The 23746-nt window shown below is 40.4% G+C and overlaps 1 protein-coding gene across 2 annotated transcripts in view; it reads left to right on the forward strand.

Moving 5' to 3' along the window:
- The window catches only part of agap3 (ArfGAP with GTPase domain, ankyrin repeat and PH domain 3), a 167482-nt gene extending 143962 nt beyond the window's left edge, over window positions 1-23520 (forward strand). For both annotated transcript variants that reach the window (XM_042498498.2, XM_042498497.2), the window contains exons 14-18: window positions 3654-3808; window positions 4279-4369; window positions 5538-5760; window positions 18346-18601; window positions 19237-23520. In XM_042498498.2, the coding sequence (XP_042354432.1) occupies window positions 3654-3808; window positions 4279-4369; window positions 5538-5760; window positions 18346-18601; window positions 19237-19467 (956 nt within the window). In that variant the 3' untranslated portion in view covers window positions 19468-23520. The remainder of the gene's footprint in view (window positions 1-3653; window positions 3809-4278; window positions 4370-5537; window positions 5761-18345; window positions 18602-19236) is intronic.
- Window positions 23521-23746: the final 226 nt, after the last annotated feature.

Below are 23746 nucleotides of genomic sequence, written 5' to 3' on the forward strand. Positions count from 1 at the left end.
GTTCTTCCTTGTCCGCCCACCGGCAGAGCTGTGTTAATTTATTTCTAATTGGCACAAACTTGTTGACTGTAGGCTCGCAGATAGATTTGGTCAGGAGGTTAATGCACATGTTAATGTGACAAGGTGATCGCTCCTCTGCTAGCCATGTGCTAACTGCAGCCGTTGAGTAATAACCGAAGCACTAATGGCCCTTTTACAAGCTCATCATGTCAGGTGCCTGTAAGATAGCAGTGATACCTTTGACACATTGTTCACGCTCGGATTTACCGTCCCTGAAAAGACCACTTTGACCTCAGCATCATGCTTACACGGAGCAGAATTACTTTGGCATGCGGAGCTGAATTGCCACACTGTGGACGGCATTAAAAAGTAATATCAGCATGCTGGAGCTGCATGTAATGACAATGCCGGTGTCACACATAAAGCTTCCTGCTGCACATGGTCCTCTGTCTCTTTAGTGGCTACAGTATGTCTGGCGTGTGCATTACTATGCATGGAGAATTAGATTTGTTTTCCCTTGTATACTCATCAGTTTAAGAAACCAGCCATCCGTTGCTTTTTTAATCTCCATAATGAAAGTGTTTTAATGCCTCCAATTTATTGCCTGGGCAGCCAACAGAATAATTAGCTTTGTTCAGGTTTTTAAAAAGATGAAAACACAAGTATAACAGCATTTGAGTCTGGGAGCCACAAATTATAATCAAATGCATTAGTTATTGTACCTGAAGTTATATTGGACAAGAAAAAATTGATTTCTACTGTATGTGTTCCAATTAATCAAGCTTTTCTTATTTATTTATTTTTCTTACCTTTTTTTTGCTTTTATTCTCTGACACTTTTAGGTCCCACCATTTTAAATCCATCAAATAGAGATTTTTGTATTTTAATCCCCACCAGTGGCGCCCACATAAATACTTTTTCACTGTAAGCCTAAATAAAGAGGCTTCCAAGCCCTTATTGATTCCCTGTGACCTGTAGTCGATTGCACAAACTAAATCAGATAATTGAAGTCGGTGTCGAGCTAATTGGATTATTGCTTTCCCCCTGAAGAGATGGCCCTCCACCGCAGCTCAGGGATTGCTACATCAGTGGCGTCCGTCAGACATCTGTCATTTAACAGCACAGGGGCTGCGTCTCGCACCAAGGAGGCTGAATTGATTATAAATACAAAGTGTAATCATGTCTTTGATTAGATGATTTGTCTGATGATCTTATCATCATCAGATCGCCATCATTTCATAACTGCAGACACACAGTTAATTAAATATAAAAACTTATATACATTAATACAAAACACATTAGAAGTATAAATGGATTTTGTACATTAAACAAATTTCTTTTTAATGTAACTTCTATTAATGATAAAGCTACACAAGAAAAAAAATCCATTCCCCTCATGTCTACTTGCCTCCAGTCCTCCAAACATGGTTTATGCAAATGAGATGACTATTTGCATAGACATAATTAGGTAATTACAAATCATTTGCCTATGAGCTCAAGCATGTGCACGGACCAGAGATGTTACACGAGTCACATTGTACTGTACCGAGTTAATGAATTGCTGCTGAACAGCAGAGGCATTATGGCATGTGTTGGAACATATGTTGTGTCAGACCTCTTGTTTGAAGACGACAGGTGACATTTTCATAAATCTTAGTTAAACACAAAGAGTGGAGAAAAAAAGATCACACAGTCAATTCACCATTTTCATAACCAGTTTGAAGCAAAACTATATATTACATTATACTGCAAAGCAACAAATGCATTTAAGAAAATAAATGTACAAGACTACATACCAGAAACATAACTGGTCTCAGCATTGTCTTTCTAGACACCAACATACTTCGTAACAATGAAAACCAAGGCTTTACTTATTTGATATATCATGCCAGAGATAAATTCTTGTTAAGGGACTCGACAGGACTACAGAGGAGTAAATGTACTTTTAAGTTCAGTAAACCAGTTTCAATAAAAAGGATTTAATTTAAAGCAAAGATCTCAAAATAAATACCCAAACCCTACCAGTATGCTGGAAGACAAAATACTAAAAGGCCAGTACCAACAGTTTTTAAAAAGGCATTCAACTAAGAAGTTAAAATACGTTCTTGTCAGTATTCTGATTAATGTTAAATGAAAGGAAGTCTCAAAATCTAATTTTGAGTTTTAAAAAAGGATGTGGTGAAAATGAATATATAAATAATTCTATATTTAAAAAATGCAATAAATCTGACTCTGGCCACTTACTTAAAATTCAACCAGGGAAAAGTTCGGATCACCAAAATATAATTTTGGAACCACAGCTGGGACAACCTGATCATTTTTGTCAGAAATATCTGGTTTTGGTTTGACAGTAAGTCAAAAGTAAAAGTCTGTGTCCATAACAACTTTGAGGTAGTAGTTGAACTTAAAAACCTGTTTTGTGCATCAGTAACAGTGAGTGGAAGCTAAAGAATACAGTGTTGAGAAAATAGATAATACAATCTGCATCTTAAATGAATTTACCTCCAGTTCCTGGATAAATGTTTTGTACTCTGATCATTTTTTTATTTATTTGAGTAACTATGGCGCAGTGTTTTCATCACAAATTTATCAATGAGTTATATAGAATTCACTACCACTCTGATCGCCTTCTTCTTAAGGGCAATGTTAGCTGAAGTTCTTCGGCAGTGTGATATTTACACACGTCCTCCATGCCAAAACAAAGCTGACATAATTTGAACTAAACTTTTCTCAAGAACTGTTTTCCCCCCGTGTAGTCTGTATATTTATAAAATACGTGGAGCTTAACAGTTCTGGGATAACGATAAAATACTTTAGATACTAAAAACCCTGTTTAGATTGCCAATGTATGTCAGTAACTCACACCGTGTTGTGTTGAATTTGTGAAGAAAACTTTTAGTTGCATGCCTCCACAGTGAACGAAGAATCCAAAATTTGTGAAAATTATTGATGGAGTAAAAGTGGTCTGTGTTTAACAGCAGCATAACTACATTTAAACATCAGGTTACAAACATCTCTCACATAGCGTGTACTATAATCCAAGTTTCACTTATCCAGTCTTGCATTTCTGCTAAAACAATAGTATTTAAAAGACTTCTGCATAACCACTCTCTTGCACAGACAATTGGCATTTCAGTGGTATTGTCAGTCAGTTCAGATGCACACGCTTGGCCAGGTGCACTGCTTGTATGCTGAAGTGCTTTAAATAGAAAGGGTTTTTTTTAATCAAAAATACACATTTTTAAATATATTTTTTGGAGTATTTTTATTCTTTTTTTACCAGTTTTCCCCATGAATTAAATGTAAAATGAGACGTGTAATTCATTTACAAATCATCATTTGGGGGGATGAAATATTTCTTTCAGAAACTGTGTGAGTTACCACTAACTGGTCTTTAAATTTGACTCCAACAGAAAAGAAATAAATGTGTTAAAGCATTTATGAGTTTTTGATTTTGAGGCATTGTCAGATAAAACAGCAGCGCGCAGGAGAAATCGTTCGGATGTTGCTGAGTTCAACAGAAGCCCATTTCATTGTGCATTCGTGCTTGGATGGGCCTCGACCATTGAGCTGTGGCGCTGACTTGCAGAAGATTGCACAATCGGCATGTGTGTTTCTTAAGCCCTAATTTCTCATATATTTGTGTTTTCCAGAGCAAGAGGATTCCTTTGAGTTCATCATTGTATCGTTGACGGGTCAAACGTGGAACTTCGAGGCATCTACATATGAGGAGAGGGAGCTGTGGGTCCAAGCCATCGAGAGCCAGATCTTTGCCAGCCTGCAGTCGTGTGAGAGCATAAAGAACAAGGTACAGTGTGAAAGAAAAGAAATATCTGAAGGACCGAGGAGAGAAAATCATCTAATCACAGCATCACCATCATCATCCTACAATTCTGCTGCTTCATTTAAATTCCTCTTTTCCCCTTCTTTCTAACCTTTATTGCGCCCTCACCCTCCCCCGCCCCTCCTCACCCACTTCAAGCTGTCACATGTGGGAGGTTGTCAGACAGGTGCACCGCAGTGTGGGGGATCTCTTATTAGAACTGACAGACATCAGAGATAGAACACGGCTTGTGTCAGCATACTGGGGAGACACGGCCTCATTTTCATATTCATATTTTCCCTCTGCCTCAGTCTTTTCCTAAGACTTTGAAAACCTCTTCCCTCCCTCTCCTCGTTGGTTGTCTATGATTCGAGGTCCAGCTATAATTGTTTGTCTTCTCTTACTCCTGCAGTGATTAGTTCCTGCTGACTTATTCTCCTCCTCGTTTCTTACAGTCTCGGTTAGGCAGCCAAAGTGATGCGATGGCCATTCAGTCCATAAGAAACGTGAGGGGGAACAGCTTCTGTGTGGACTGTGATGCACCCAGTGAGTATAATTCTTCCCCAAAACAGCTGACTTCTCATTCATAAGGGCCTTCTAGAGTAGAAATAAGAGTATATGTATTTCCAATTTTTTGCTCAAATTTGACTTTAATAAAAATATTTGCAAGTTTTAAGTTATCAGACATTGAGTCAGTCGTTCAATTCAGGTCCACTTTGACCCCTTTGTATCTACACAAGTGCATTCATTTTTAGTGTATCATAAGAATTAAATTGATTGGATTTGGGTTTTCCGATCACAATAATCACTGCTATTGTTATTAATTAATGCATACAAAAAAAATCCAAATTTGGGCAAACAGCAGTCACTGTCTCTGTCAGATACACTGTAACACCTTTCATTTGAGGGTTTTCATCACGTTTTCATGCCTCCGCTCCAGTAATAGCTGGGGCTGGAGGCATTATGTTTTTGGGTTGCCTGCGCATAGATACATACAGCTCCAGTTCTGACCTGCAGAGACGGAAACATCACAGAGTTTAAAAGAGAGACTGAATAAAAGTAGCAGACACAAAACAAGAAGTAATGTTAAATTTTCGCAGGTCGCTATGTTCCAGTTAACTAACTGTTGTTTGACGTGTTCGTTATGTTAAATGTGGCACACTAGAAACAACAGCAGAAAGGTAAACTCATTCTTTGGCAATGGGAAAGGAGCCCATTATGTTATTTTTATCACCTCGGTTTTCAACATTTTAGAAACCTGAATATACGTGCTTATTTTGGTTGAAATGGATGTATGTGTGTGCTCAAATGTAGTCAGCCATTTGCACCAGTTTATCTCAAGTTATAAGTGTCAAAGCCAGTATCTAACAACTTTTAAAGAAACTTTCTCTTAGTGCATTTCCTTATTGGCTTCAGGACTCAGCTACAATGGATACTGTTTGTTAAAGTACAGCTAAAAACAAAATCATGAAAATTGCATAATGTGAGACGAACTCATGTTGTCAGTGCAGATGCTGAAGCTACAAAGGTGCAATTTTACAATCATTCAAATAAAAATTTGGTATAAAGTTAAGATTAAAAAATGCTGAGTGATCCTTAAAGAAAGCTTTTCTCCAAGAGAGGTTACCAAGATTTAAAAAAAAAAATCTTGTGTTCAGACTAATTTATGAAGCTTTTCCTTTGATATAATGATTTCTTATCGTCTCCCCTGCAGACCCAGACTGGGCCAGTCTGAACCTGGGCGCCTTGATGTGCATCGAGTGCTCCGGCATCCACAGAAACTTGGGCACCCACCTGTCTCGTGTCCGCTCCCTGGACCTGGATGACTGGCCGGTGGAGCTCAGCATGGTGATGACGGCCATCGGCAACTCGATGGCCAACAGCGTGTGGGAAGGCGCTTTGGAGGGCTACACCAAGCCAGGCAGCGACAGCACCAGGTTAGCATCCTTCTACAAATAAAGGTGCTGCTTAATGAAGCGGCCAGAGATTATAGAGTGAGGAGGCAGCACCGTCTTCTCTCCATTACCTGCCGTTTATTAGCCACCCACATTTCAGCTCAGGCAGTTCACACCACAAAATGCTCCATAAGAAGCACCAGGGGTCCATAAATGTCAGTCTGCTGAGGCAAGAACGCAGTATTTTATGTTTGAGCATCAATCTGCCCTGTACACATTGATCACAACACCTCTTTTTTTTGGAGTCAGTACTTTGTTTCCATCTATGCCCATCTTTTTTATGATTTCAGGATATATTATCTAATATTTCCACCATAGTCTCTGTCATCTTGTACGTCTCTTCCTCTACTAATCTCACTTGAAAACCATAATTCATGGAAGTTGTGTCGTGTGCGACATTTTTGCACTTCCTTGATAAATGCCCTGACTAGCTCAAAATCAATCAAGTTTGTCACTTGACATGTAAGTGCTAATTAGTAGAAGATATTTTGATCTAAACCACATGTGAAACCAGTCCAAGCCCTTTGTTCCTGTACGATATCAGCGAAGGTTTAAGCCTTTGGAACCTGAACAAATTGGTTTGATTTCTTAAACCCTAAAGGGAAGGCAAGAAGCAACTTAAAAAGACATGGCCCAAAAATCAGCAAAAAAATTGTAAAAAAGTTACAAGAAGAAGAAAACCACAACAAGAAGAAAATAACCACATATATATATATATATATATATATATATATATATATATATATATATATATATATATATATATATATATACACCCTTTTCCCCAGATTTTCAAAAGAAATCAAACCAAACTATTTAGTTTTCAAAGGCTCAAATGATTATGAAAGATGTCTAAACGTGTCACACTCATGTCGATCCAGGTTTCAAAGGTTTAATAGGAAGTAGAAGTGTGGAGTTTTTTTTAGAACTTGCACAATCAAAGTTACTTAACCAAAGTTTTCCTTTTTTACTTTTGAAACTTAATAAGTAGCTTTCCATCTTTTTAATATGTGTCTGTTAAATTATACTTTGACACTTACTGCGCGCTGCCCTGCCTTAACTTATCCCAATGACTCTCCGCTCCCGTTCCTCTGAGGTACCCAGATATCTGGTAGGAGGATTGTTTATCTCTTGGTGACAGGTGAGACCTAGCGTCCCAGTCTGACTAATGACCTGCTGTGTGGCTGTGCAGGTAATTAAGCACACCATTATGGCTAAACCCCACCCCAAGAGCCAGGCCCTCGGGCCTCAAGCTGCCGTGTCACATATCCATCACACAGGGCCGGGTCATCACTCTGTCTGTCACAGCAAAGACTGTCTGCAGGGTCTCCCTGGTGGCATTAGACTGTTTTAACATCACAGCTTTGTAACTTTGTTACAAAAAGTGACAAACCAACAGAGAAATAGAGCTGCTTTCCTTTTTAAACTACTACTGCTGTTTCTGCTGCTGCTGTAATGGTGAAAAAATGAATGAATGAATTTAAATACTATCTTAATGATGTATTTTGAAAGCAAATGCGTTTGATATATGAGCAGACGCAGCTCATATTGGTTGCATTTTAGCAGTATTAGCAGCAGCTCTGTTTTTGTCCTGTCATGTTTGTTTGTTGACAGGACACCTTGAAAACTTTTTTTATAAAATTTCACTGAAATCTGTCAAAAGTTGGGCCACTGGCCACAGATCAAGGGACTCTTAAATTTTTGATTTAGTGGATTGTGAAGCCGTGGTGGAGGTAATTGTTGGCTGAGTGCTTTCTTGTTTAGTCAGCTTGAGACAGTGCTGAAACATTTAGTGGATAAATACAGTACAATAGTTTATGTTTTTTTGTGTGTGTCATTCAATCCGATAAGAGCAGCTGCTGCAGGTGAGTGAAAAGCAAACTTTAAACCCAGCACAATAAATGGTTAAGTTAAACTTTGACTGCACCTGGTGTTCTGCTGCTCCGTTTGTTAAAACACAGAAATCAAGATGTGGTGTCAGATGGTATCATTGTGGTGGGCCACAGCAAATAATTTAATGTGTGAGAAACATTATATTTTTTACTTAACATAATGGGACAGCTTGTCGTGAAATGACAGAGCTTAAACTTAAAATAACTCACAAGGGACACAAACAGTGGTCTCCTGGTTCAAAGTTCTGCGTTTGTTTGACCCATTTCATCCACCCCGACGATCTACATATGCAGACTTTGCCAGTCTTTGTACTACGTCATCTGACTTCCTCCTTTTGTTCCCGTCATATGAGGAAGGCCAGCCTGGAGCACATAGGTCATGTGATCACAGCTTCCTGGCCCATGATGGTTTGGTTACATACAAACTATATTGTATCACTTTTCGGAGGTATGAACAGTATATGAGCACAGCCTGTGTCATGATAGTTTCCTTTTTCTTAGGGACTGAGTCCAGGTTATGGTTTTGATCTTGTGGCATTAAAATTCACGAGACTCACTGTAAAAAGAAAATTTAATAAGTGAGTATCTTAAAATCCACTTCCCTGTTTTTTGTCAATTGGGCAGTCTTAGCCTGTTTTCCAACACAAAATCACAACTGTTCATACAGAAATGGCATTGTGACAGACTTTCATGTGCACAAACTGCAACCATATCAAAAGAAAAGTTCACAAAAATGCTGTTTCACTTTAATAATGAACAGTTTTTCATTGTTTTTTCATTCCAGTGGTAGTCTGAGGCCTTTTCCTCTTGAATCCATCCTGCGCTCTCCGGCCAGTTCAGAACTGAATGATGGCCTACAGTTATTTATTGAATGGTATCTGTGCTAAAGTGCTCCACTGTGGACTTGATGAAAGATTATTGATGTTGATTCCTCTCCCTACCGCTGTCAGTCCCACGTCGCCTCAGGCGGGAAGGTTCTTCATTGTCTAAAAAATCCGATCTTATCCTGCAGCAGCATCTCCATTAGTCTTCACTGTCAAACAATAAATCTCATTTGCAGCATAACTAATCTTCAGACAAAACACAGCAGTTGTAAATATCATATATGGCCACTGGTTATTGAGATGCTGATGATTTTGTTGCTGATAGAACAATGTACCCTTGTGGGTGAAACGTTGGTATCAAATTATTTTTGCTTTATCACGAATGATGAATTACAGCCAGCTTAATGGGATGTATTTTTTTCTTTCTTTCTTTTAACACCATAAATCCTGACCTGACTCTCTTTCTCCTCTTAACTTGAGCGCAGCACATATGAGAAGGTTTTAATTGTGTCACATCTGTGACATGTAGCAGCTTTGTGATGGCACCCAGGCAGGTAGTGCATGGCTCCCAAGTCCCACTAAACATTAGTGACACCTAATCTAAACGATTCAGTAACTACCTGAATATCAACTCAGCGTCTGATTGAATGTCTCCTGCAAGACTAGTTTTACCCTCTTGCATTTTTGAGATTTAACTTAAAAGCATTCATCCACAAGATTGGTTTAGCTTATGATATTCTGGATCGGAGGAGCACAATATATAGATTTGTCGTACGCAGATCTGCACAGCAACATCAGACTGATTGCAGGCTTCATAATAGGAAGCATGCATATATCCAAGCATGTGTGCACATATACTGTATGTGTCACTTGTTTTAGACCTCGCAAAAACGCATGGTTCACTTTCTAATAGAGTTAATGCACATTTTGGATTGCAAGGTTGTAAAAAAAAAAAAAAAAAAATCCCATTCAGTGGTGTCAACTCTTTCTATTTGGTCATAATGCTGTTATAAATGTTTTTAATCCACCAATAAATGCTAATGTCTTTGTCACTTTCTAATAAGCCATCAAGCCTATAGTTTGGTAAGTCATTAATAAATGCTTTTAATCATTAAGGCTCTAATGAGACAGTTTTGCAGTTTTCACCACCACACGCCTCAAATCAGTTTTTTTGTATCAGGCTGTAAACTTGGTGGGCATTTTAACATTCGGGTCTATAGAGATTTACTCTGTTTCGGAGCCAGCCTCTAAAGGCCATTTGATGAACTACAGTTTTTTTCCGCATTGGCTTCATTTTTCAGCCTTGTACGTTGCCACTTGGTGGTGACATTACTAACATCCATAACTTAAAGTGACAGCATTAAATTGTGGTTTTCCATGGGACACAAACAGCATTCGGTGTATGACATGGACTGGTGCTGCTAAAGCACGTTGTGTCTAATTTGGCCCCAAGTCTGCAGTTGTTAGTGTTAATATTTTATTTTTTGTGAGAAGTCAAATATTTCAAACAGCTAAAGGGATTTTTTACAATCTAGCAAACTAAAAGTTATTCTTATCCATGTCTTATAACTGATCTAAAAAGAATTAATGACGTATTAAACATTAATAAAGTCATTAGAAACAATTAATAACCCATTTATAAAGCAGGGCTAATTAAAAAGCAGTACCTTGCTTTGCTATAGCTAAATTCTCAATGATAAATTTGTGTTCATGCTTCATTGTGGCTGCAGTCAGCATATTGGAGGGGAGTTGTTCTTTTAATTAGCACCCGGGAGTCGTCATGTTTTGCACGTCACCTCTAATTGCTTGGCGTGTTCATGATAGAAAACACCACAGACTATTTTGACTGATACCGTGGGGGAAGTCCAAGAGCTAACTTTATTGTCTACTGGCGCACACACACAGTATCAGCGAAGCACACACACATACGCAGACACCAGTTCTCATTTGGGGGAGATGTCCTGGAGCGTGGACGGATGTGGACGGCTATCCCTCACTGACGCGGGCCTCTCACTGTCACCCTCTGTAGGCTCCGCGCCGCCCTCGGCCACAGGCAGGTAATAGCTCTGATGAGAGCCCTCCACTTTGTTTCAGAAATAATTTGCCACTCCTGCCGCCTGCAGGGGCTGCGTGGTAATAAAAATGAATCACACCGCTAACCTCTCCAAACCTGGCCCTGCTGCCTCTTTTAACCCCTTCTGCTCCGGCGTTGGCATCTTTGCTCGCCTTCACAAGCTGTTTTACGTCAATGCTGTGGATGCCATTTGGATTCCTGCTCTAAAATTTGTCCACAGTGGCCTCTGTCTTCCAAGTTATCCCCCAAAACACGGGGCAAAGCTTTGGGGCTACTTACAGGTTAGGAGTGCTGGAACGCCGACTCTCAAAAGAGCTTTTAGAATAGCCGGCCTTGCCAGGAGCCCTGGTGGAGGAAGAGTAATTAATTAAGACAAATGAGCGGCTGGGTCTTCCCATGTCCTCCCTGTCTCTCTCTCTCTTTTCTCTCTCTAAATGAAACCCACAGGTCAGTAATTAGCCCTGTGTGGGAGAAGTGGTACCACGGTCACTAATTGCCCACATGCCACCGAGTTTCAGACCCAGGTAGATAAAGTCTACTTAAACGTGCAATTTAGTCTAATATTATTATAAAATCATAGCATAAAGTTCTTGTCTGAAAGAATAAAAGCTCAGTTCCTGTGACCGAGAATCTGAAATGTATGTCCGTGCAGCAGGCTGCATACATAAGCAGGGCATGTGTTATCGTCCCCTCTGCTTTGTATTGGAGGCGAGGGTTCAGCAGGGGTTAACAGCATGAGCATTTAAGGGTGTTAGTCTTGCTGGCACAAAAACACAGCCACTCCATCATGAGGAGTCTGACAACCTCATTAATGTCACAATATATTCAACTCATCCCTCTGGCTGCCTTCGGCACCCAGATGCTCTCCTGTTGGCCCCTCTATAGAGCTCCGCACAACAACCTTTTGAATTCTGGTCATCTGTTCAGACCGCACTCTGGAAGCGAGGAAAAAAAGGTATTCCACTTGTGAAAATATTTGTCTTAATTCTTTTGCAGCTGTTCTTCTCAGAGTGGAGCATGTCCACACTGTACCCGCTGAACCATAGGGGGCCTTATTTAGCACTTTTGCTGTGGCGTTTACTGTGTTGCTGCTTCATTTCTGGCCCTTAGCAACCTTTGATGCTTTGGGGCCCAGCTTTCTGTCTCTGTTGTGCGCTTTTTTTTCTTTTTTTTTCATCTCTGTAGTTTCCCTCCAAGCCCCCTCTCTGTCTTTCTGCTGCTGTCCCTCTTCCTCGCTCACTGTCTCTTCCCTCCCCTCGGTTTGTGGAAGTGAAGCTGCTGGCTGCATGGGAATCGCTCCCATACAAGTTGCCCACCCCCACTGCGTGGTCTGTTTAGGCTGGTCAAACCCCAAGACCCCTCCTCTCCTCCACCACCACCATTTCTCCCCTTCACTGCGTCTATTTGATGTGTCCGCAGTGAATTTGGATCCTCGGGGAAGAGTAGGAGGAGCTCTGGAAGCTTTGATTGTTTAGGAGGACTCAGTGTGTGTTTGAAAGATGGGCGAGTGGTGGGACGGACATCCTCCTCTTCCTATGGGCCAATGCACCTTTATTGCAGGCAGTCAGATTGGTCGTTTCACTGCTGGCTCCGCCCCTGCCGTCTCAGTTTCCCCTTCCCTCCTTATAAATTCCCGTTCGCCTTTTGTCTTTCAGGCTTGACTAATTATCCTTGTTTGTCCCTCTTTATTTGGATTCAGTCATGTGTTCTTGACTCCGTGGGCTGGGTTTAGGAGAATCATTCCGCCATTTGCCACTTAATTAAGTCAGGGTCAGGATCCATTGCTCAACGGAGAGCTGAAAGGACAGAGCTCTAATAGAATTATAAAAGAGGCCTTTCTCTACTGTTAAGGCTGCCTTTATCTAGGTGGGCTTCTGCGTAGGCAAATGAAAGGGGACACCAGCTCTGGACAGGAGCCCATTTCCACTTTGGACTCTGTGAGCATTTTGATGTTTGCTCAAGATTTCTTCCTGCATCAAATCTAATGATAGAAGGCTTTGAAACCTGGATCAACATCACTTTTCTTCTTCTTTTAGATGTGTTTCACAAGTATTTAAATGTTTGAACCCTGAACAAGTTGGCTGATTCTTCCACTTGCACACTTACGCCGTGCCACAAAAGTTTAATGAAGACAACTTTTCAATTCTACTTTGATCTTCATCAGGTCAAAATATTTGAAAAGATGAAACCAAATCAATATTTATACATAATGCACCCCAACGGGATTACAGAGTCTATGGTAGCAGGTGTGTTTAACCATCAGGGTGGTCAAACAACAGACACTTCAATAAATTACACAGGAAATACATAGAAAAAGAACACAGGGAAAGAAGAACAGTGATGTGGAGGCCATATTACAAAACATCAAACATTTCTCAATCGATAAAAACATTAGGCCTATATAAAAAATTTCTATATCAGAATTCATTGTCATATCAGAAAAAAATGTATATTAAAATTCACCATCAGTTTGCATCACCTGTGTTCAAACTTGTTTTAAACTGAGGTTAAGGGAGAACATAAGCAATCTCCAATATAAAAAAGGCACCTTTAACACAGATCATGTTCCACTGAAGGAAAAAAGCTTAAATGCCAATAAAGGAATAAAATCCCAATAAGGGAAGACACACACCTGTTATACGAACAAACATTTATATTAATAAACAACTATATTTCTGTGTCAGAGTCTAGAAAAACAAACAGTAAGTGTCTGGCGGTACTTTATTCCTCATGTTCGCTGTTTTGTGTTAGTCTTGCACCCACGTGATGTGCATATAAATACCCTCTCTCGATTTCTTCCAAAAACATGGGAAAAAGGTGATGAGCAACTTGTTAAGACATATAACTGCAGCTTATAAAGAAATATTAATATAATTTCGTAACAACTTTTTTCAGCTCATTTCATTGTTTGTTTGTTTTTTACTTTATTTTTTTCTGTTGTATTTTTTTGTAAATTTTCAGGCAAATTTCTTCTACTTTTTACTAACTTAATGCTAAGCTTTATTTGTTTCTGATTTCCTTTTCAATCATGATTTTTATTGTTTCCTTAATAAGAGAATAACAGTTTATAGAAAACTAAACCGTAACAAATAGAGTTACATTCAATATACAGTACATATAATGACAGATGACATGATGGTAAAAGTATTTAAAGAACAAACTACTCATAAAAAAGAAAGAGAATTAAAATTAAAAACAATTTTAAAAAAAAAAGAAAAGAATGAATAGATAAGATACATCCCCTGTGATCCCACCCCCACATTAGTTCACCTGCACAGGATAGATACAGTGTGCGTATTGTGTGTATAAGGTCACTTTAAGGCACATTTATCAAAATATAAAAATCAATCGGTAAATATACATTTAAATATACTGTATGTTTACTGTATATAATAAATTAAAATATATAAAAAATCACAAGGAAAAAAATGAATACAAGTTCAGTTAAATGTTAGACAAAGTCAAAATAATGTAAATAATGGCTGCATCAAAATTATTCTTTCTTAGGTTGCTCATTGCTTTCTTTCCATGTTTTTAAAAGAAATTAAGCATATTTGCTCAGTTTTCAAAGGGTTAAACAATTATTATCAGCTGTGAACGATGAAGGGAGTTTGCAGTAAAGCAAGTGCGGCTTGTTTTTACTTGTAAGAGACACAGGCATTTTTATTGGGAACTTTGAGCTCCCCTCTGTCCCCTCAGCAACAGAGAAATTTAGAACAAGTATGTGCTCAGGCCAGGGTGGGGAAATCGGTGTCTGTTGGTGCCCGGTGTGTGCGCGTGTGTGTGTGTGTGTGTGTGTGTGTGTGTGTGTGTGTGTATCAGAGTAGCCATCGGTTCAGTTTCCTAAATATCCCCCCATGCTGTGAAAATTCACTCTCCTTTCCCTTTCCATCTCCCCTCCCACTCTGTCCTGGCGCTTTGACATGCTAAATCTGCTGATTTTATTTTTCTTCCTCCTGCGGTGAGGAAGTGTCCTTTTCAAGGGTCTCAGTTTCCCCCCTGACTGTCTAAACCCTACCTCTGTTTGGATTGTTTTTCTATTTCAAACAAAAGACAGAGGCAGGATTACCATTTCACTTCCTTTCACACTCTGTCTTTCAAGTGGGCAGCAGTTTAGGGATTTTTAAAACCACTGCCCCGGCTGCTTTAGCTTTTATTTTTTGGGGTATAAAGAGCCGTGGTTGAATTCAGAGCTCAGCATCAGCGGTGAGCGAGGCCTTTTTTTTCCCCCTGCAGGTCTTTGGGGCTGATTTCGAAGCGGAGGCTAACAAAGTGTCCTCGGGGCTCCTTTCTGAGATGTTGACGTCTTCTTAATGGCTCTCCTCAGCCTTTTTGTTTCACATCTTGGTGCTAACTTTCTGCCTCATTTAGCTCATATCAATTCACTGGGCTACACAGATTCAGCATCTCATTCATGGTCCTGCTTTCTGAGACAAACTTTGGACAACAGCTCGACAGTGATTGCTTTTAACCAGATTTTTTTAGAGGGTTGTAGATTTTTTTTGCCTTAAGGATTACGAAAGAGTTTTCAGATACTTTATCCTCTTTGGCATTAAAAAAAAAGACTTGTTTTCAAAGAGTCCACCGGAAATAAGAGGGGAGGGCAGGACGGCCCCTTCCTGTTCGGAGCAGTCCGCTGCTTCTAAGGCCAATTGATTTGCTAACAGGCTTGTCCGCACATAATGACTGAGTAGGGATTGATGGAGGTCTTACACCATAAAACTCCAAGCTACTGCAATTGCCTGCCATTAGGGCTGTATTGTTGCTCACATAATACCCTTAAGAAAAGATTTTCTTATGTTAGAGTGAGGACTTTCTCCTCCACTTTTTCCTCCAGGTCATAACAAAAATGCACCCATATGCTTATAGACTCAGCAGCTTTGAGTGGATATTTTAAGATGTGAGTTTAGTTGCTTTATGAGCTTCCAATGGCATTTTGCAGTTAATCAATCTGTGCTGATAAAGAGCCGCACCTCTTCCATCACATCCTTAACTCCTGTAGTTAGGGCCGATGCCAGGCTGCTCTGTGTAAGACGGACTGCGCTGTGAAGTGAGCCTGGCAGCTGACATATGAGTCTGAAAATGGTTGCTGTCTGTGGTAAGTTGGCAGCCTTGACACTTCGCTGCTAAGGTCGTAATAAAGGAGAGTGACTAATGTTGAACGGGTTACTATTGTTGAAACTGCTGCTGTAAGTGAAAATTAGCTATTTGGGGATTTAGTCAGGTTCAGTTTACACAAATGACAGAAGAATTTATTTTTTCATCCATTGTGGCTTGAGATCAGGGATACTCAACTTGATTTGCCCAGTGAAAACTTTTGCAAAATGACCGGAGACAGGGCATTGACACATTATTAATTAATGAATAAATAATTAGCCTTAATTTGTGTTGTTTTTACAAATATTTTCTACTTATTTTGCCTTTTTTAATGCACTCTGGCACCTTCATTACACTAAAAGTACAAAAAACAATTCCCAGAGTGAGTCATTTCATTTTCATTGTGAATGGGAAAATGGTTGGCGGGCAAAAATTGTCCCACAGGCCAAAGTATCACTGCCCTAGATAGTCGGGCTGGACCCACCTCTTAATTATATCAGTTGAATGAGATTTGGCTGTTAAAAATGAATATTTGACCCCAGGGTGGCAGTGACGTTCCCATAATATTAGAAACAAGCCAGGTTAGCCCTGTAAGCTTATGCATGCTAACTACACGAAAACAAAAACTCAAGGTTGAATGAGTCAAATAAAACCAAATGTGCCTGTGGATAAATGCTACCAATGTAAATTGGACTAATCAACTCTTTTATATATATTTATTGGTTTAATGTGTAGATATGATGCTCTGTTGCTCATCTGAAAGGTTAATTTTTGGAAATTAAGTTGCATCATTTGTCGTCACTGTGATTGTGATCAAATTTGAAGTGATGTCAGTTTGAACTTGCTGCTAAGCCTCGGCCCGTTGATGGAGAGTCCCACGAGGGCCTTGTCACTCCAGCTGGCGTCGACGCTTGAACTTATCCGTACAAACCCTCTCCTCTCTGTCACTCACCCACAAATCCAAACAACAGACTCTTTCTGCTCCCCTTATCACACCGGCTGACAGGGTCATGGGGTTAGTGCCACACTGGGCATGCTCAGTCATTCACATATTGATATTGATTTTTTTTTTTTCTTTCTTATTTGGACAGTTTGTATGTGGGTAGAGAATGAAACGGGACGGGCAGGGGGGGGGGTCAAGATGGACAGCAATAGATAGAATTAAGCCTGGCGATAGAGGACGGAGCCTCCCCTCAGCCTCTATTCTCTGCTGTGTGCTGGAGTGAAGGAGCCCCACATCCCACCGTCCCTCTCTGGCTGCCATTCAGCCCCATCGATCTGACTCAGGGCCCAGCCACCCCAAGGGAGACCGGGGCTCCGAGACACACTGCCTCTTTTGTGGAGGGGATCCACCAGTTCAGACTGACAGCCGACAGCGCTGATAAAAAATACGTCCCCCTTCTTCCTGTATTGTCAGCGGCAGACATGCTGTTCAAGATGTGTAACCTTTAGAAAGCTGGCCAGGCTCTAACCGCCTTGCTGTCGACCTTAATCACTCGAAAGTGGAATATTGCCCAAAGCGTCACAGCCTTTGGCATTCTTTCATCTCTGCAGCCAATCTGTATTATTTCCTACTGTGATAGTGGAGGCCAGTGGATGTCCTGTGCTCTGATCATTTGGAAACGTCACTTTAGTGAGTCTCTCAGGTTAATTACAATAATGCTTCCCTTGTGTGTCTACAGTCTATCCCAGTGATTCTCAACTTAGGGGCCGCGGACCAAATCTGGCCCCAGATAGGTTGCCGGGTGGCCTTCCAACCATTATCTAATTCACAATAAAAATAAAGTTATTCATACTGGGAATTGTTTTTGTACTTTTAGTATAAATAAGGTGCCAGAGTGCATAAAACAGGATTAAAATAGAGCTTGTTGATCAAAAAGTGCCAGTGAAGGATCCCCCGCACCCCCCTGATAGAGGTCCTAGCTAAACCCCATGTCCTAAAATCCAAGAAATGCCCTGAAATCCTAGCAATGTCCTAAAATCTTAGATACATCCTAAAATCCCAGAAATGTCCTAAAATCGTAGAAACATCCCAAAGTCCCAGAAATGTCCCACAGTTCTAGAAATGTCCAACAGTCCTAGAAATGTCCAGAAGTCCTAGAAATGTCCTAAAATCTTAGAAGCAGCCTAAAATCCAATAAATGTCCAAGAATCCTTGAAACATGCTAAGACCGGAAAAACATCCTGAAATTCTAGAAACGTCCTAAAGTCCTAGAAATATCGTAAAATCCTAGAAATATCCCCCAGGGTGCCCGGTGGCTCAATGGATAAAGCGGGTGCCCTATGTACAGAGGCTGTGTCCTCGCATGTGCTCGCACGGCCGCATATTCGATTCTGGCCTTAGTCCTTTGCTCCTCCCCTTTCACACTTGCTCTGTCCTATCCATTAAAGGCATAAAAAGCCTTATAAATAATCTTAAAAAAAAGAAAAGAAATCAAAAATCCAAGAAATGTCCTATAATCCTAGAAACTTGTATGGGGCTGCTGTGACTGGCCCCTAGGCTCCTGTCACTTTGCAAAAGTGTCCCCCAAGTAAAGCATCTTCAGCATCCCCGCTCTTCCCTTTTTCTCGTGACTTATGAGATTTGTGTTAAAAGTTCTTAAACTTCGGTGCTTAATTAATCATAGCTGTGTTTCACCCTGGCTGACCTGCTCTGTGTCTGTCATTCCCGTCTCTCCAGGGAGGAGAAGGAGCGCTGGATCCGAGCCAAGTACGAGCAGAAGCTGTTCCTGGTGGGGCTGCCCCAGTCAGATGTGCCCCTGGGGCAGCAGCTGCTTCGGGCGGTGGTGGAGGATGACCTGAGGTTGGTGGTGGTGCTGCTGGCCCACGGCACCAAGGAGGAGGTTAACGAGACCTACGGGGACGGAGACGGACGCACCGCTCTGCACCTCTCTTGCGCAATGGCAAACGTGGTCATCACACAGCTGCTCATCTGGGTGGGTTGATTCCTGTGGCTTTGAGGTGGATGAACGTTATCGTCGGGATTTATTGTGATTGAGGAGTTTAAGTGTGTAAAGAAGGACCTCCCGACAACCAGAAAACCTTTCCAGATGTGCCAGTTTCTCAACACAAGTCCCCTCCTACAGAACCCTCTAAAAGATTTTATTATTTGGAATTTTATTTTTCATAGTTATCTTTTCAAGTTTTATTGAAGTGTAGATATAACTGCCTAACTAAATGAAATCTAACTAAAATAAGTGTCTCAGCTACAATTAGTATTGGATAACAAACTTCTTTACAAGAAACGTCTCAGGAAAGTGTTGATAATATACGGACCCATAAACCTTTTACCATTAACCAGTAACCATTACCTGTTCCAACAATACACAGATCATTGTTGTAAACAAAGGAATCTTGTGACAAACACAGCGCTAAAAAATGTTTCTGGTTGTAGAAAGTAAAGTGAGAAAAAAAAGAGTAAGATTAAAGGGAAACTCAAAAAATAACTCCAAATACAGAGAGATTGCTTTGAATTTAGGATATTTAAAATCCCATTTTCACATTGGAAAGCCTGGGAGTTCCCCAAAGTATGTAAAATTTAATATCTGATCTGCCTCATTTTCTCCGACAGTACGGTGTGGACGTGAAGAGTCGGGACGCTCGTGGCCAGACCTCGTTGTCCTACGCCCGGCGCGCTGGCAGCCAGGAGTGCGCGGACATCTTGCTTCAGCACGGTTGCCCCAACGACACAAGTAGCCTGACGTCCGTGCCCACACCCAACATGAGCCGCCGCAACCCCAATCCCAACATCAACAACAACAACGCCCAGTGTGAGCTCAACCGCAGCATCAGCATTATGTAGGAGCCAGAGAGCAAACACACGAACTTCCCCGAACCCGCTCCTGTCTGTTCCCAGTACTTCCTCCTCTGTTTCACACTGTGTAACCCAGAATCAGAACCAACAGAGAGAAACCAGGAGCCATGGACACATTGTTTATATTCCACCGAACAAAGTCGGTGTTTGGGGTTCGGACATTGTACATTGTTTGTTTTATATTATTATTTTTTATTTGTTAAACTCATTCAGTCTTGGTCTGAAACGATCACGATCAGCTTTAAGCTTTTTGTTTTTTAAGCGCCAACCAAACAAATGACTTACTTTGGCATTCATACCTTCCCCACGAAAAGCATTTCCTTAATGCTCCAACATTTCCTTTTATGTCTTCCCCTTCTGCGACATGAACTGATTTTATAACGAGCCTGAGATGAGCAACTTCCTTCAAATTTCCAAGCCTAAGCATAATAACATAAAACTGTGAGGAATAGTTTCACAAGTGACAAAAAAGAAACACTGATGTGGGCAAAGAAACTAAATCTTCCATGATCTCGGTGGCTGTTGCAGCTTTTAGTAATGATGCATGTCTTCACCACAGCTATCAAACTCTTGACATACTATTCATATACAAAGGCAAAGCAATTATAGTTGAAGAGTCCAAATGATTTAGATACTTAATTCACAGGAAAATGGGTTAGGATCATCATAAAGGAGCTGATTGCTGAATTCCTATCGGCTGAAAGTGAGTCATTTCCTTCGCCACCCTTATCGTGATCCTCCAGTAAAAGTGTCTGTGACTACAAAGGAATTAAGGGGCATGATGTTTTATGACCATCGAGCCACGCGGCTTTGTGAGCGTGCCTCTTCAATCAGAATTCATTCAAATTCAAACCTTTGATTGAAAAAGTAGAATCACACCATTAATGACGTCTTTGTTGGAGTAGTTTTCCGATTGACCAGATTGTGTTGATAATTGTTTGACACAGATACTATCTGTTCACCTCCTGTGGCCAAAGGCTGTAGTAATCGGTACTCTCAAGAGCATTTCCTCTTTTGTTGCTGTGAAAAACATATATAGTACTGTGTATGTGCCTCCGTACATTAACCGTACAACACGTGTGTGCTTACGTCTTTTCGTCCGTGACCGTGTTCAGCAGAGAGCGACTGGGCATTTCTGTTCATATACATTGGAGAGAGGACACTGGAGAGAAGACGCTTAGAGTGAAGATTTAGGAACATAACTGTGTTTTAATGTACAGACCCCTGTAAAAAGTAGTTCTTGTTCCTTCACCTTATTCCTTATAAGAACTTACTCTGAAGTTTTAGAATCGAAAAAAAATCCTTAAGTGTCAGCCTGAAAGTAGGGAGTTAACAGAATGCATTTAATTGACTGAAGCGAGAAAGAAAATGAGCAAGGAGGTTCATAGAGGGAAGTATACTTAGTTCGACTCTCTTTGCATTAATACAAATGTACAGTATTCCATTGACATGATAATTCATTTATAGTAAAGGTAAGAAATTAATTCAGGTGGCACGAAGTCTACAGTGTACTTTCCCTTTTATTCAACTGCCATTTTTAAGGTTTTAAACCATTTTGATTTTATGCGTTTACAAAGGCAGGATGTATATGTTTACAGAGCAAGTTCTTAACATTTTGTATCTTCGGGATTCTGTTGTTGCTTTACAGCGTTCCTGTTTTCAGAGCCCCATGGTGTATGAATATGTGGTCAAAAGAGGATGTAAGTCAAGAGAGGGATATGAGGAGTAGTTTGACATATTTGTGAATACATTTTTTTTTTGCTGTCTTGATCAGAAGATTGATGCCAGTCTCTTGTCTGTGTGTTTGGTATGGAGCTGGAGGCAAGAGGCGATCACCCTAAAAAAACATTATCCTGGCTACAAGGTTAGTTATACCACGTAGCTCCTTCAAAAAACTGTTATTTTAAAATTTCTTTTTTGTATTAAAAAAAACAAGATTTATCATTTTAATTTGTAAGATCAGGATCAGGTCCCCAGGAAGTGTGGCACACTTTTGATGACAATTTTTCGTAGTGACCAAACAGTGTAATTACATCCGTCATGTGTTGCCAAAAACATTTTTTGCAATAGATTTACATGGCAGAAGAGACATCTGAAAATCTGTGAAATCAGATACATTTTTTGAGGGCCAAAAAAAGGGGTTTGTTCCATCATCAGGATTTGATCCATTCAGTACGATAACATTTTGAAAGACTAGAAGGGACGCACAATTGAATAATTTTATTCCCATTCAAGTTAGTGGAGCGCCGAAGTCTCCAATGTGCCTTCTCTACAGGCCACACAGTGCAGAAGGAGTGACGATCATTAGGGTAATTTTACAAGCGGCAGTTGGATTTTTTGGGGGCTTTGTGCACCACTGAGTAACTTTCATAGGAACTAACAGAACCCTACCTCCAATGCTGTGTCCAGTTATCTTTAGGCAGTCATGCTCTAGAGCTGCTGGTAGGCAGATTTTGAATTTATGGTGCGAGCCAGGCCTGAATTTAGCCATGACAAAATGTAGCAAAACTTTAAATGGAAATCGAACGTCCTTTTGTGTTAAGGCTCAGACAAACTTTCCACATTGGACGTCCGGTGACAGCTGCGGTCAAGCACATGCAGTTGTGTTCATAGTACAATTGGCGGTCCGTGTCAGCCCCAGGCAATAAACACAAGGGCTTAGGATCCTTCTACTGCCAACATCAGGTTAAAGAGAAACTTAATGATGCTGCGTGTGAATGTCTGTCAGATATCCAACTTAAAACTAACTTTACGGTAGAAAGGCAGCTGTGGCTGCTTCAACTGCAGTGTTTTGAACTGGAAATAAGTGTTGAACAAGAGATTGGAGCATGCACAGTTGCCACGGTTTCTATTCCTACAGTCTGTGCTGTCACATAAAATGGGCTACATGTGGACCCAAGCGGGCCCTCGTGGACTTGGCTGAATTATGACTTTAACATCACACAGACCAATTTGGACCCATGCACAGACGCTATGCATTGGCCTTTATGCTAAATACGTCCTGGTTTAATTCAGTAAAATTCAAGAAAAATCAACAGGGCATTATTGGCATTTGAAATATATGTTTACATTACCAAAGCAAGTGTGTAACATAAAAACAAAAATTACACATACAGTAGGTAAAGTTATATTAGAATTTGGTTTATATACTTGTCGCTGCCGCTGCAAAACAGTGCGCGACCTTTTCATATTGAACGTGCTCCCCACTAATCATGTCCCCCTGCTTCCTGTCTTTTTGCTAGCTAAGCTAAGCTAACAGCCTCCTTGCTCTAGTGCCATGCTTTACACAAAGACATGAGAGTGGTACCAATCGCCTTATCTGACTCTCAGCACGTAAGCATTTTCCAAAATGTCCAACTATTTCTTCATAACATCCCAAAACCGACCACAAATTCAACTCGCTACCTTCAAATATTACTCGTACTGTACAGTGGTACTGGCCTTATTTCTGATTTTTACTTGACCAACTTATTTCAGTGAGAACATTTCTGTGTCCGAGGGGAGTTTAATGTGTATAGTGATTACCTGAAACCTTATTTACATACTGTAGATTATTAAAAAAAAATACACGAGAAACCTGCCTGTTTTCCCCCCAGACACAACATATGAACAAGTGTACATATTAGCTTAATGCTTTTATCTGAAGACGAGCTCCTCCCAGAGAAACACACTAAATTGGTTTTAGGTCAACGGTCCCCTTTGACCCATGAACCATATTTTGATATGTTGTTTTTTGTTTCTTCTTAGGCATATTTTTAAGGTACTTCTGTTTGGTCTCGACATTAACCGGCCATCTTTGGTACTTGTGTATAATGATGTACATTTGACATATTTATAATGCAGTTTGTAAATATCTTTTTCTTTTTTTTTGTTTTTGTTCAAGTTAATTTTCCTATTGTAATTCCTTTTACGTTCAGAACGTGAAACAAAGCAAAAGCTAAAGAGTAACTTGTTGTATGCTTGGATGCTTGGCTGACTGTTGACCTATTAATAAACACTCAAATAAAACGAAGTAGCCTTCCCTGCATTTGGGGAAAGCGACGCATTTGTCTGGTGTGTGTGTTGCTCATCCATCATCCATCACGCCTGCTGCTTCCGTGCATGACCTGCTGATGAGGTGAGCATCTCTTTCAAAATAAAAGTCTCACTATCGCTTCAACAAGCGCTGCCATTTCATGTTCTTCCCTTTTGCATGGTCCTTCATCAAACCCACTGAAGAAAGTTCACTGCAGCAGTCCGGATTATGTGTCCGACAACTCAACCAAGC

The sequence above is a fragment of the Plectropomus leopardus genome, chromosome 12 (assembly GCF_026936395.1).
Source record: "Plectropomus leopardus strain MGB_pleo_1.0 chromosome 12, ASM2693639v1, whole genome shotgun sequence".
NCBI lineage: Eukaryota > Metazoa > Chordata > Actinopteri > Perciformes > Serranidae > Plectropomus > Plectropomus leopardus.